The 13,265-nt window shown below is 36.6% G+C and overlaps 1 protein-coding gene across 2 annotated transcripts in view; it reads left to right on the forward strand.

The window, feature by feature from the left end:
• Positions 1-13,265, forward strand: part of FER (FER tyrosine kinase) — a 127,964-nt gene that overhangs the window by 35,340 nt on the left and 79,359 nt on the right. For both annotated transcript variants that reach the window (XM_051642979.1, XM_051642977.1), the window contains 3 exons: positions 2,797-2,980; positions 6,359-6,496; positions 7,295-7,414. In XM_051642979.1, the coding sequence (XP_051498939.1) occupies positions 2,797-2,980; positions 6,359-6,496; positions 7,295-7,414 (442 nt within the window). The remainder of the gene's footprint in view (positions 1-2,796; positions 2,981-6,358; positions 6,497-7,294; positions 7,415-13,265) is intronic.

A 13,265-nucleotide genomic window follows, 5' to 3' on the forward strand; every position in this document is an offset into this window, starting at 1 on the left:
GTATTTAGATGGGCTTAGCATTATATGAAATACTGAGTTTAAGCATATAACTTGGCTCAGGGAAGTCCTGAAATCAGTTAAATGGGTAATAAAGAATAGTCAATTATAAAGCAAGTTGTAGAAGCTGATTCTTTCCTATTCACTGATGAAGACTTGGGAAATCAAACAGACTATGAGGAAATGCTTAGTAGCAGAAATGGAGAAATTAAAGTGATGCCTCAGAAAGCAGAGAGCGACAGATTTTTTTTAAGAATTCCCTGTACATTCTGAGCATATTCAAGATTGTGAATCAATAGCCCTGAATATAAGCAGATAAAATGGCTTGATACATCACTGTAAGGTTGATCTCTTTTTCTGTCATACCTAAATTTTAAAATTATTTGCTTTACTTGAAGAAGAGCTTAGTCTTTATCAAGTTCACTTAAGAGAAAAGTCATGCTGGAGTCCCAGTAGTAATCCCTCTAGTTAGCAATCTGTGGAAGCAGATTAAAGGCAAGGTTTAGATTTTTTAATGTAAAAATATTTTATTTGTTTTAAAAAATTGTTGTTAGAAAAATATCTGTTTGAATGTCTTGGTCATCTAATTCCTGAGTCTAACGAATGTGTTCAGTAGAATAGTGCAAACAAATAGTAGAAAGTAGTATTGTTTTCTAGGCACAATGAAATAATCTATAAAAATATGTCTCCAGAGTTGAAATAAATAGGGAAGTGACTATATGGGTGGTTTGTTAATGCTAAAAAATGTGGAGACAGCAAAATATTTAGAAATTTCCTCTGTTATGAAAGATGCTGAACAATACATAGATAAAAAGAAATGCAGTTCTGGGAAATTATTTTAAAAAGTGCTATTGTAAACATTGGAAAATGCCTAATAGATCACTATATGCATTGATAGCTTTATACTTCAGTGCTGATATTTACAAAAATAAAAGATTCTGAAGCAAACCAAGAGGTGTTTCATCTGTCTGAAATATTACTGTACATGGGAGATTGGCATCTTTTCTCAAAGGGGGATTGTTGCTTTGTTGAAAAAAACACTGCTAAATGCTTCTCATTAGGGCTGATTTCAATCCATTCTCCCCGAGGCCTATATTTGTGCAGACCCAGGTGCAAAATTTTGCACTTGACCTTGTTGAACTTCATGCAGGCCCACCTCTCAAGCCTGTCAGTGTCACTCCTGGATAGCCTTTTTCCCCTCCAGCATGTCAACCTCACCACACAGCTTGGTGTTCTTGGCAAACCTGCAGGGGGTTCAGTTGATCCCACGGTCCATGTCACCAACAAAGATGTTAAACAGTGCTAGTCCCTGTACAGACCTCTGAAGAATGTCACTCATCACAGTCTCCATTTAAACATAGAGATGTTGACTGGGACTCCTTCACTGTGACCATCCAGCCAATTCATATCCACCGTGTGGTCCATCCATCAAGTCCATGTCTCACCAGTTTAGAGACAAGGATGTTGGGCAGAACCATAAATTGGTTAATTGGGAGACAAGTCTCAGAAATTAGTGTTACTTGGCAAGATCCGATGCCAAAGCACAAGTAGTCAGTGGTGCCATGTTTGATATTGTCTAGTTTTATATAATAATAGAAAAAAGTAGCAATTAAAGAAAAATATAAAAATATTTTTAATAATTTTTTTATGAACTAGAAGTATCGGCAATGTGAAGTTATTCTTTGGCTTTGAACCTTGACTGAAGTTGCACTTGTGTAAGATTGTGAACCAGTCAACTATGAAAAGTTAAGAGGACTTAAAAGGGAAGATGTTTAGGTCAGTTAGAATACAGAGTAGAAGATGGGGCAGAAGAGGAGAGTTTTCATCCAATGTATAAAAGGTGGATCACAGAGGATGGTAGAATCTATTTTTCATACCCATGCCAAATATGAAGTAAGTAAGGGTTTAGATTAAAGCAATAACAATTTACATTGAAGAGTAAAGGGGCAAGGAGGTGAGGGAATACTTCCAGCTTGCACAGCAGTAGATCTGAAGGGTACTGGGAAGCTGTAGGTTATCTGTTGTTGGAGATACTAGGAAAATCATAAAAATAAATGCCAAATAGTTGTGCAGTTACTGTGGCAAAGAATAGAATAGGTGACCTCTTGAAGTACCTGCCAACTCCCAGATTCAGTACCGAACTGGTCTTCTCAGCATGAACTTCGAGGACTTCTAGTCTCTAATAGCACAGAGTTGAGATTATAGAGCCAATGTCCTGATCAGGTAAGGAAATGTTATGTTGTAACAGAGAAGCTAGGTGCTTTGAACAGGTGTGGTGATATGCGAGTTCAACTACTTATATGTAAGACTGCACCTTTGCTTTATAGGGATGATATGTAGTGATAGATTTTTAATGAATTGGGGATCTGGCCTAGTAGGACATCTCTTACATTCTTCATTAAAAGAGTTTATTTGCTCTGACATAAATACAAGATTAGCTTTGTGATAGTCATGTGTATTAATTTATTCTTTATAGTTATATTTTTACTTTATTAATTATTTCTATTTTCATACCTGTGTAGACAGTGTTTTTCATTTACTTCTAGATAAAGAATTCTCATGTTTCTGCTCATATAAAAGACAGCATTTTTTTCTTACTTATCCTTTTACTTGGAAAACCAAGACATTTGGTCTTACTAATGACCTGAAAATGGTCAGATTTTATCTTCCTCAGAGAAGTACCTTGAAAAGATTACTTTAGAAAAACATGCAAAGTTATATTAAATCTAGATTTATGTAATCTACAAGTTTGTATGCTTTTTAATCACCGTGAACATATTCCTATTTTGTTTCTCGTAGGAAAGGAGACTGAGAAAGCCAAAGACCGGTGTGATAAAGCCACTATGAAGCTTCATATGTTGCATAATCAGTATGTGTTGGCACTGAAAGGAGCACAGTTACATCAGCACCAGTATTACGATACTACACTTCCTCTGTTACTTGATTCACTACAGAAGATGCAAGAAGAAATGATTAAAGCCCTGTAAGATGTATTCTTATATATTTTTATCTTGCAAAATTTTGTATGTTTGATATATAATTAAATTGTAGGATTGTATATCAAGGCATAACAAAAAGATATTTTCATCTTTCAGTTAACAATAATTATGCATAGAAAAGTCTATCCAAGTAATGCAGACAGTAGTTTTGAGTGGTTACTTAAGCTTTCTAGTGTGATACAGTCTTCTCATAAAACTTACAGTTTAACTGCAGTGTTTATAACTGAGCTCATTCTTTGTCTTCATCTGGTATACTATGCCAAGTTTGTTGCCTCTCTAGTAGTCTTACTTTTAGTAAGTTCCATCAGCAACAAATTTACTTTGAACTGTCCAACTGTCTTGAAAATCATTGTGGAGGATGGTCTGGCAGATGTATTATTAATCCTATGTGCAGGAGAAGTAATGGGATCATACAAAACTGATCTCTCTGTAAGGAATCCAGCCTTAAAAATACAATTACCTTTTTCCTCAGAGATGATTTTTTACATCATTACAGAAGATATGAAAACTGGTGATCTTGGAGAACAAACAATGAGGAGTTTAAGACCTCTTCTGGTTTGTAACCACCATGCTGCCTTTTCTTTCTGGAAGGATGAGATTCAGTTAGGGAGTCTGTTCTGTAGGTCTTTTTTCTGGGGTGTTATTTCAATCACATAGTCTAAAAGAAATGGCAGGATTGTGGTTCTGGGGTTTTTTTTTGTTTGTTTGTTTGTTTGGGTTTTTTTGTAGGAAGAATTCATTTAGATGTGAGGCACTATTCTTTAACTCATTTTCTTACCTTCTCTGAAGTCTACATTCATCTTTACTTTAGCAAACAGGAAGTGAAGGATTGGGGATTTCACACGTTGCATGTTTATGTGGTGCAGACACCTTTAACTGTCCTGTGCAGTATCGTATTCATTCCTTTGATTCTAATGTAGAGACTGAACTGAAATAGACAGTTGAAGTAGTCTCTGTACAGTCCCTTTAATCTTAATTTTGTATGTAAGACAGCAGAAAAAAGCCACTGTTAAATTTGTGTGCTGTAATTAAGGTGATTTTTCAGAGTTATGAGATATGATAATTCACTAATTTTGAAGGTACTGAAAAAATCTAATCACATAACTTTTTTTAAAGAGTAGATGTAACTTGAGCTCATATTAAGGAAAAAAATCTGTTGATATTTTTTTTTTCTGGGCTGGCCAAAATTAATCAGTATTTTAAGAAAGCTTACCATGCTTCAGAACCCGGCAAACCAGTGAGTTCAAGAAGATAAAGTAGGAAAAGAGGCCATTGTGCTGCAGGACCGCTATGATGTATTTGCCATCATGGAAACATGGTGGTATGACTGTCAAGACTGGAATGCTGCAATGAATGGATATAAGCTCTTCAGAAGGGATAGGCAAGGTAGGAGAAGCAGTGGGATGGGTCTCTACATTAAGGAGTGTTTTGATTGTATAGGGCTTGATTATAGTGAAGGTAAAGTTGAGTGTTTATGGGTAAGGATGAAGGGAAACGTCCCAGTTGAGGGTGGCTCATGTGATGCCCATCTACAAGAAGGGCCAGAAGGAGGATCCGGGGAACTACAGGCCTGTCAGCCTGACCTCGGTACCAGGAAAGGTCATGGAGAGGCTCATCTTGAGTGAGCTCACACAGCAAGTGCAGAGCAGCCAGGGGGTCAGAGCCAGCCAGCATGGGTTTATGAAAGGGAGGTCTTGCTTGACCAGCCTGGTCTCATTCTATGACCATCTGACCTGCCTGTTGGATGGGGGGAAGGCTGTGGACACTGTCTACCTGGACTTTGGTAAGGCCTTTGACACTGTCTCCCTCAGCAAACTCCTGGAGAAGCTGGCGAATCATGGCATGGACAAGTGTACTCTTCACTGGGTAAAAAACTGGCTGGATGGCTGGACCCAGAGAGTTGTGGTAAATCTAGTTGGCAGCCGGTCACCAGTGGTGTCCCTCAGGGCTCAGTTTTGGGGACAGTCTTGTTGAATATCTTTATCAATGATCCAGATGAGGGGATTGAGTGCACCCTCAGTAAGTTGGCAGATGACACCAAATGAGCCAGGAGTGCTGATCTGCTGCTCAAGGGTAGGAAGGCTTTGCAGAGGGACCTAGACAGGCTGAGGCCAATTGTATGAGGTTCAATAAGGCCAAGTGCTGGGTTCTGTATTTGGTCACAACAACCCCAGGCAATGCAACAGGCCCAGCAGAAAAGGACCTCAGGGTGCTGACTGCCAGCTAGTTCAACTTTGAGCCAGCAGTTTGTCCAGGTGGCCAACAAGTCCAGTAGTATCCTGGCCCGCATCAGGAATAGCACGGCCAGCAGGAATAGACAAGTTATTGTGCCCCTGTACTGGTGAGGCTGCACCTCAAGTACTATGTTCAGTCCTGGGCCCCTCACTATAAGAAAGACATTGAGGTGCTGGATCGTGTCCAGAGGAGAGGAAGCTGGTAAAGGGTCTAGAGAGCAAGTCATGTGAGGGGTGGTGGAGGGAACTGTGGTTGTTTAGTCTGAAGAAAAGGAGGCTGAGGGGAGACCTCATTGCCCTCTACAACTACCTGAAAGGATGTTGTACTGAGGTGAGTGATTTTGGTGGAGTGTGTGTGGTTTTTTGTGTTTGTGTGTGGGATTTTTTGTGTTGATGGTTCAACTCGGTGATCTCAGTGTTCCTTTCTAACCATGATCATGCTGTGGTTTTGTAATGGCACAGTGTGACCTGTTGGTTTAACCTTTCCTATTCAGTTCTTTTTTCACACTCTCCTAGGCTTGTAAAGACAAAACGGTGTGGATTGTACATTGTTAAAAGAAATTCTTGACTCATTCTGTTTCTTCTGATAAATATATGCTGTCTTGTGATTTATGCTTATTTTTCTATGAATCACCAAATTGTAAAGTAAATAGATGAAGAATATAGTTAAAATTATAAGAAAACCACTTTTTAAAGGAAATGGACACTATTTCATGACTTATTTTCAGTTATGCCAGAATATATTTTGCCAGTCAGAACACAAAAAGTTTCAATGTGGGCTATAATTAGTGTGCTAAGTCCTTTGTGCAGAGCAACATAATCAATAAGGTGTATACATTCCTTTTAATTGTTCTCTCTGCAGTTTTTAGTTCAGCTATCTGTGTGTAAATGCAGTGAAATCAATACAAGGAGCATCGTCTTAATGACTTCTTTCTCTAGCCAATCTGTAAATAAAAGGCCACAGTTCATCTCTTATTTCTTTGAGTAATATATCGTCTTATTTTTTCCCTTTTTGATCAGTTGCAACAAGAGTTTGCTTAAACAGCAGATTGAAAGTTTGAAACATCTTCAATGCCGTCTATGCCTTCAGGGCCATATTACACATTAGAATTTTTTTTTCCTCTCTAGAAAAGGAATCTTGGATGAGTATAGCCAGATCACCAGTCTTGTAACAGAAGAGATTGTGAATGTCCATAAAGAGATCCAGAGCTCGGTTGAACAGATAGATCCTAACTCTGAGTATGATGACTTCATAGATACTCACAGGTATAAAGTTTTGTCTTGGTGTGCATGTTCATGTTTCTTCTTGAGAAAACCCTGGATTTAACTGCGACAGTGCTTAAGTGATCAGAATTTAATTTGTTTCTATTTAATTCTTTTTACATTATCACTTGTAAAATTTTGTCCTAGTTTGGCTCTCTCTAAAAAAACAAAATTCCAGCTACTCTTATTACATGTGAAGAGTCTTAACTTTGGTACTGACAGTAGGCATCAGAGTCCAGATTCAGTGTGAGCTAACTGTGTATTTGGATACAATTTACATTCTGAGCTAAATGAAGTTCTTCTGTTTTGTTTCTCTTATTGTCCAAATTATAGTTTAAACTCCAGGTACCTCTATGTGCTGTGCAGCTATTGCAGGCTGAGCAGTGCCTGAGACTACGGAGTATGTAAATGCAAAAAAGATTTTAGCTTAAAAAATTATATGTATTTGCCTTTTATTCAGGTGTTACTCTGTATTAGTATATGCAGAAGTAGTCCTAAGACATCGTGCTTTTTTTGTTGTTATATGCAAATTGATAATTGTCACATGCAAGCTTGTAGTAGTGTCAGCTTGCATATGCTGTGTTCTTGGTTCAAATAATTGTATACCATTTTTTTAATCTGGTATGATTTTAGGCCTGTTTTTTATTCAAAGGAAAAATATGTTGCTACCTTTTCTTCTATTTCATATGTAATTTTAATTATTATTCCAGTAAAAAAAAAAATCACATGATAATTTTGCCTTATAATCTCCTCAAAGATAGGTGTTAATTTTGAAAATGTAATAAATATATACCAAATTAGGTCATCAGAAATTGTTGAGCAAGAAATAGAGTTTGATACGTCTTTACTGGAAGAAAATGAAAACCTTCAAGCTAATGAGATCATGTGGAATAATTTAACAGCGGAAAGTTTACAATTCACGTAAGTGTTTACAAGCCTTTCATCCTTTGGAAATGGTGTTATAGATTACATCTAGACTCATTGCATAGGTGTGTCCCCATTTTTAACTTCCAGTTTCTAAAAATAATCATTTCACGCTTTCCCATGCTGTTTTTATTGTTCCTTTGCACAAATTGCTCCCTCCCTGTCTCCCCAAAAACTTCATAGGACTTTCAGTGTATATTCCTCTCCTTACCAGTTAATTTATACAATGCCCCAAATCCATAATGAATCCCTCTTGGGAATGTACTGATTTGTCTTCCTAAAAGTCTTTCCAGGTTCAGTACTCTGGGAAAAATACTGTTGATGAAACCACTAAGTGCAGTGATGTAGCCAGTGATTTAAGTTGTCATGCAGAAAATTTCATGGATTGTGTTTATTTTACTTGTTTTGCATGTAATTTTTTCCAAAAGTCAATTCTTATTCATTATTATAACCTTTAAAATACATTAGCTTATTAACAGAGATGTGGCTGTTGTTTTGCATTTAATGGAGTTTTTAGCTTTTTGGGGTGATAAACTACCTCTGTATGTATTTTCTTAATGTATTGCTTAGGTAAATATTTAAATTAGTTTTACCAATTTTACCTTTAATAATTTTTTACAAAAACAACTCTCCTGTTGAATTTATTACATTCTTGTTTTATCAGCCTCAACTTTTGACATAATCCAATGCAGTCACTATTGAGATTGCAACTCTTAATTGTATTAAATAAAACTATCAATTAGTTAATGATATTTTTGTTGTCTTTACTGTGTTTCCATCCATGCTTTACTCATCTGAAGGTTTTTCTTTAGACAGCATAACTGGTCCAAGTAAGACATCAATGGTGTGTTGTGGGGTTTTTTAAAGATTTAAAAAAATTTTCATCTGTGCAATCAAACTGTGACCTTCTTTCTTGTAGGTTTTTCTGAAAAGTGAAATCATAGTCAATCTTAATAGCAATGAGATGTTTCAAAAGTAAACACATGGAAGTGTCTTCTGCACATTATTATAATCTCTGTGTTTTCTTAATACAGTAGAATATCTGGATTTTATTAAGTCTCTTTCAAGGCCATGAATCATCCTTTATTTTCTTCCATGCAATACAATTATTTTTGTGAGTTTGTTCTTTAATAGGTATTGAAATAACCTTTTTAATATGAAGTTTCAACCTCCTTTGCCAGACTCCTCCTTAGTCCTGAAGCAGCTTCATCTTTCAGATTAAAGGATCCCTTGATAATTAAAGCCCCTTCCTTCCCTTTAAACATGTTCCTGTTTATAATATATTCTGCATGATTACTAAATTGAAATTATTTCTGCTTAAACTCTTAATGTTGTATGTCTAGATATACTTCAGCACAGCAAAAGAAAAAATATATATACTAGATCTCCCTTCTCAATTAAGTATTTCAGTTTTTCAAAGATTCTGCCTTCCATAGCTCAAAAAGAGAACTTTGTGTTTGACTTGTCTTCTGTATCCTGTTGTTTACAAATAAGACATCAACATGTCTAAATGGAAGACATCAAATGCTCCTTGTCTAGTAAATGATTCTGATTAAATACATGTTTGTGTTTATAAAAGTGTCTATGCATTTGTCTATTTCAATACAGTTTCCAATGTGTCCTGTTACAAATCTTATATTCATCTACTCTAAGTTCTGTTGTGAATCTGAGACATAAATTTTATCATGTGATACTGTTTTTGGAGTGGGAATCAAATAGTTCTTTTAACTATTGCTGTCTTCAAGGTGTTCACTTTCTGGTATAGATTATACTGGGACTCTGAGCAAAAAAGTTTAACTGTAACAGGTCAGACCAAAGACTGATGTAACCAAATTTCTTATCTCTTACATGAGCCAACTGGGAAGAGTCTAGAGAACAAGAACAGGATGATGGTGCAATGCTCTTTCCACAGAATGTTCTCTCAGCCTCCAACAATTTTTAGCTCAGAAATGTTTTGAGACAGAAGTAGTATTTGTTTATAATAGCCTTAGGGGTAGTTTATAATAGTCTTAGAGGTATTTTTCTTGCTTGCTTTTGTCCAGTCATTTTTAGTATGTGCAAGTACCTGATGTCCACAGAATTATTGGTCAAGGAATTCCAGATATTAACTTCATATTAATGTGAACCTGCTAATTCTTGCTGTCATTTTATGGCTATTAAGCTCTTGTTTTGGAATTGAATAGGAACAATCTGCTCCTTTCCAGTCTGCTTATAACCTTCTGTCGTATTCCTACTCTGTGTTCTCTCATTCAGAGCCATCCTTTTTCAAAGTTTAGTCATACCCTTTTATCAAACTTGTAATCTTTATTTGAATGTTTTCGAGGTTACTGTTTTGTTTTTCAGATGAATGACCAGAATTATGCAAGTAATCCAGATGCATAGTTAAGAGAGAGGCATAATGAGGCTTCCTGTATTCTTGTTCTGCTTTGTTTTTAACAGACTCTAGAGAATAATTCTGTTTGGTTTTCTGACCATAGTGATATATCATGCCACTGTTTTCATGGAATCATATACTATAATCCCAAGATATAATTTCTGAGTGTTAATAGTCTGCTTAGAGTCATTCACTGCATAAATAAGCTTTGGCTTGTTCCCCCATGCTAATATATGCATTTAAATTGGTCGTCTAAATGACAGTCCAGTTATTGTGTGTCATAAATTCCAGAATAATACTTTTGTATTCTTCATGTTCAACCCCTTTCCCTTACCTTAAACACTTGTCCTTTTATTTGGATTATTACAAATATATAAAGCACTGCAGATTCTTGTGAAGCTCCACTTAGCTCCTGGCCATGTAAAAACTGTTTATTCTTATCCTATTGTCCATTTTTTAAAATTGATTTTTAGTGCAGGTGAGAAACTTTCCTTTTAGAACTGCTTAATTACCTCTACGTGCCTTTGCTCATATGCCTTATTAAGTGCATTTTGGATATATTTTATTAGAGTCTTGCTTTAGAAGCTGCTACAGCTAAAAAACCGCCATGGGTATTTCCTTTAGCTTACTGTGTATGACTAGAAATTTGCAAGTACTTGGAGCATGAATCAGTTTGGGATTCCACGCTTGCTAAAGCTAATAAGGATTATAGTGACTCACTGGTTAGTAATAAAAATCCTCTTGTAAACTGATTTGATTTAGGAGGCAAATACAAGACCACAAGAAACTTCATTTGACAAACCATAACCAAGTTGATACAAGGCAGGTGCAGAGGTGTTAGTTCTAGCCAGTTTGGATGAAAATTACTGTTTGTAACAAAAAATAGAGGTTGAATGTAGGGAGACAGGTTAGTTCAGTGTGTATATGGTTGCTTCGTATTGTTTCCTCTGAGATAAATACAAACATTACGAAGTATCTCAGAAGTTTCAGGGAGAGCTACATCAATTCTGACATTGCAATATAAAATCTGATATTTTTTAAATGATAAAAAATTTTAATATGTTGTTTCTGAACATATGCAGTCATACTTTCCAGTGATGAACACTCTTTTAAATTTGGTTTTAATTTTTGAAAATTGATGCTTGATCATTAGATGTAACATCTGCTTCATGTACATCAGCTACTAAGCCAAGACAATGTTCATAAAAATTTTGCTTAGAAAGCTGATGAAGAAGAGTATCTGTAGTTACAAAACTGGTGATTACTTTTTTAGCAAGGTAATGAAGGAAAACAGTTAAGTTGATATTAGCTTGGAGACCCAGTCTTAAATGAGGGGAGAGAAGGTGGACCGTTCCCCACACCCAGTGCAAGAAAATTTTCATTTCTGAGTTCAGTGTTCAGATTGTGATAGCCTCAAAAAGATAAAAATGTTTATTGAAAAGGGAGCTGTGGGGTTATTAGAGAGAAATCACATAATCACAGAATATTAGGGGTTGGAGGAGACCTCTGGAGATCATCAAGTCTAACGGACCTGCCATAGCAGGACCACTGCAGAATCTAGGCCAGTTCACTCAGAAACGCATCCTGATGGGTCTTGAAAGTCTCCAGAGAAGAAGACTCCACAACCTCTCTGGGGAACCTGTTCCAGTGCTCCATCACCCTTACAGTAGAAGTTCTTTCTCATGTTGAGGTGGAACTTCCTGTGCTGTAGTTTGCATCCATTTCCCCATGCCCTATCACAGGGCATGACTGAAAAGGGATTGGCCCCTCCTTCTTGACACCCACCCTTCAGATATTTATATACATTAATAAGATCCCCTATCAAGTCTTCTCTTCTTCAGACTAAACAGCCCTGGGTCTGTAAGCCTTTTCTCATAAGACAGGTGTTCAGTCCCTTAATCATCTTTGTAGCCCTCCGTTGGACTTTCTTAAGTCGATGTTATTACAGAATCACAGAATGTTAGGGGTTGGAAGGGACCTCCAAAGATCATCGAGTCCAACCCCTCCTGCCAGAGCAGGACCCTCATGTATTTATAGACATTAATTAGATCCCCTCTCAGTCTTTTCCTCTCTAGACTGAAAAGCCCCAGGCCTCTTAGCCTCTCCTCATCAGGCAGGCATTCTTATCCCTTAATCATCCTTGTAGCCTCCATTGGACTCTCTCAAGTAGATCCCTGTCCCTCTTGAACTGGGGAGCCCAGAACTGGACACAGTACTCCAGATGTGATTTCACTAGGGCAGAGTAGAGGGGGAGGAGAACCTCCCTTGACCTGCAGGAGACACTCTTCTTAATGCACCCCAGGCTATCATTGGCCTTCTTGGCGACAAGGGCACATTGCTGCCCCATAGGTAACTTGTTGTGCTCCAGGACTCCAAGGTTTTTAAACCAATTCCATTATCTCAGAATAAACACTTGCAGATATTTTTTTCCTTTGGGAAATAAAATCTTATCTTTTACTATAAGGCTTTTTTTTATGCTAGTTTAAGTCTTCCAAGATAAGATCCAGGACTGTTTGAATGAAGAGCATGTTTAATCAACATTGTACAAAATGCACTGGGAGGGTAGAGAACTAATTCAATGTTTAGAATAAAGTAATTCAGTTTGGTGTATATGGACATGGCATGTGGCTTCTAGAAATCTAGACTCCATGTAAATGGCTCTCAGTTGATATTCTATGCCACTCCCCAATCTGGAATGGTTTTGGGTATTAGATCTGTGCAGTAATAGGTGATACGTGTATTTTGCCTTTGTTCCACTCATTGCTTGAGTAACTTTCTCTTAGAAATTTGGCTTTAAAATACAGGGGAAGCAGAGTAGGATAGTTGAAGATGGATAGATTAGTACAAAGAAGGAAATAAGTGCACATGCATACTTATTTATTTATTAAATTATGTTTTCCTGGCTTAAAAATTGCTTAAAGTCAACATACGTATTTTGATAGGCATTTTAGAAGTCAATGTTTTGTAACCCACTTATCAACATTGTTCAGAGCACATGTTATTATACATTTCTTGATTTCTTGATTATTGTAGTGTTGGCCATCATAATTGCAAAGTGTTGGTAATGGTTTTAATGTGCAGTAACCCCCTTTCTCTTAGCGTTGTGTATTCTTGTACAAGTCTTATCTTTCCTTTGATTTCAATGTTACCAAACATTGTGTGGCTTTCAAAAAGTTAATTGTAGAGAAAAATATACAGATTGCTCTTATAAAAGGAAGCGTCAGTTTGTGTTTTTTGCTGTTTCTACAGATGAATACAGTCCAACTATTTGATGTAGTTATTTAACATGTACTTCATGAGTTGGAAAGCTTTAATCTTTCACGAAATATTTAAAACATTTGCAATATGTTAATAAAGCATCAATTCACAGAACTCATACACATTCTGGGGAAAAAAATAAATAAATAAGAGAGTCTGCAGGCTGCAACCATGTATTATACAGGGGCTAGTATGGGTTCTATAATATTACAGGCT

This window comes from Apus apus, chromosome Z (genome assembly GCF_020740795.1).
Source record: "Apus apus isolate bApuApu2 chromosome Z, bApuApu2.pri.cur, whole genome shotgun sequence".
Taxonomy (NCBI): domain Eukaryota; kingdom Metazoa; phylum Chordata; class Aves; order Apodiformes; family Apodidae; genus Apus; species Apus apus.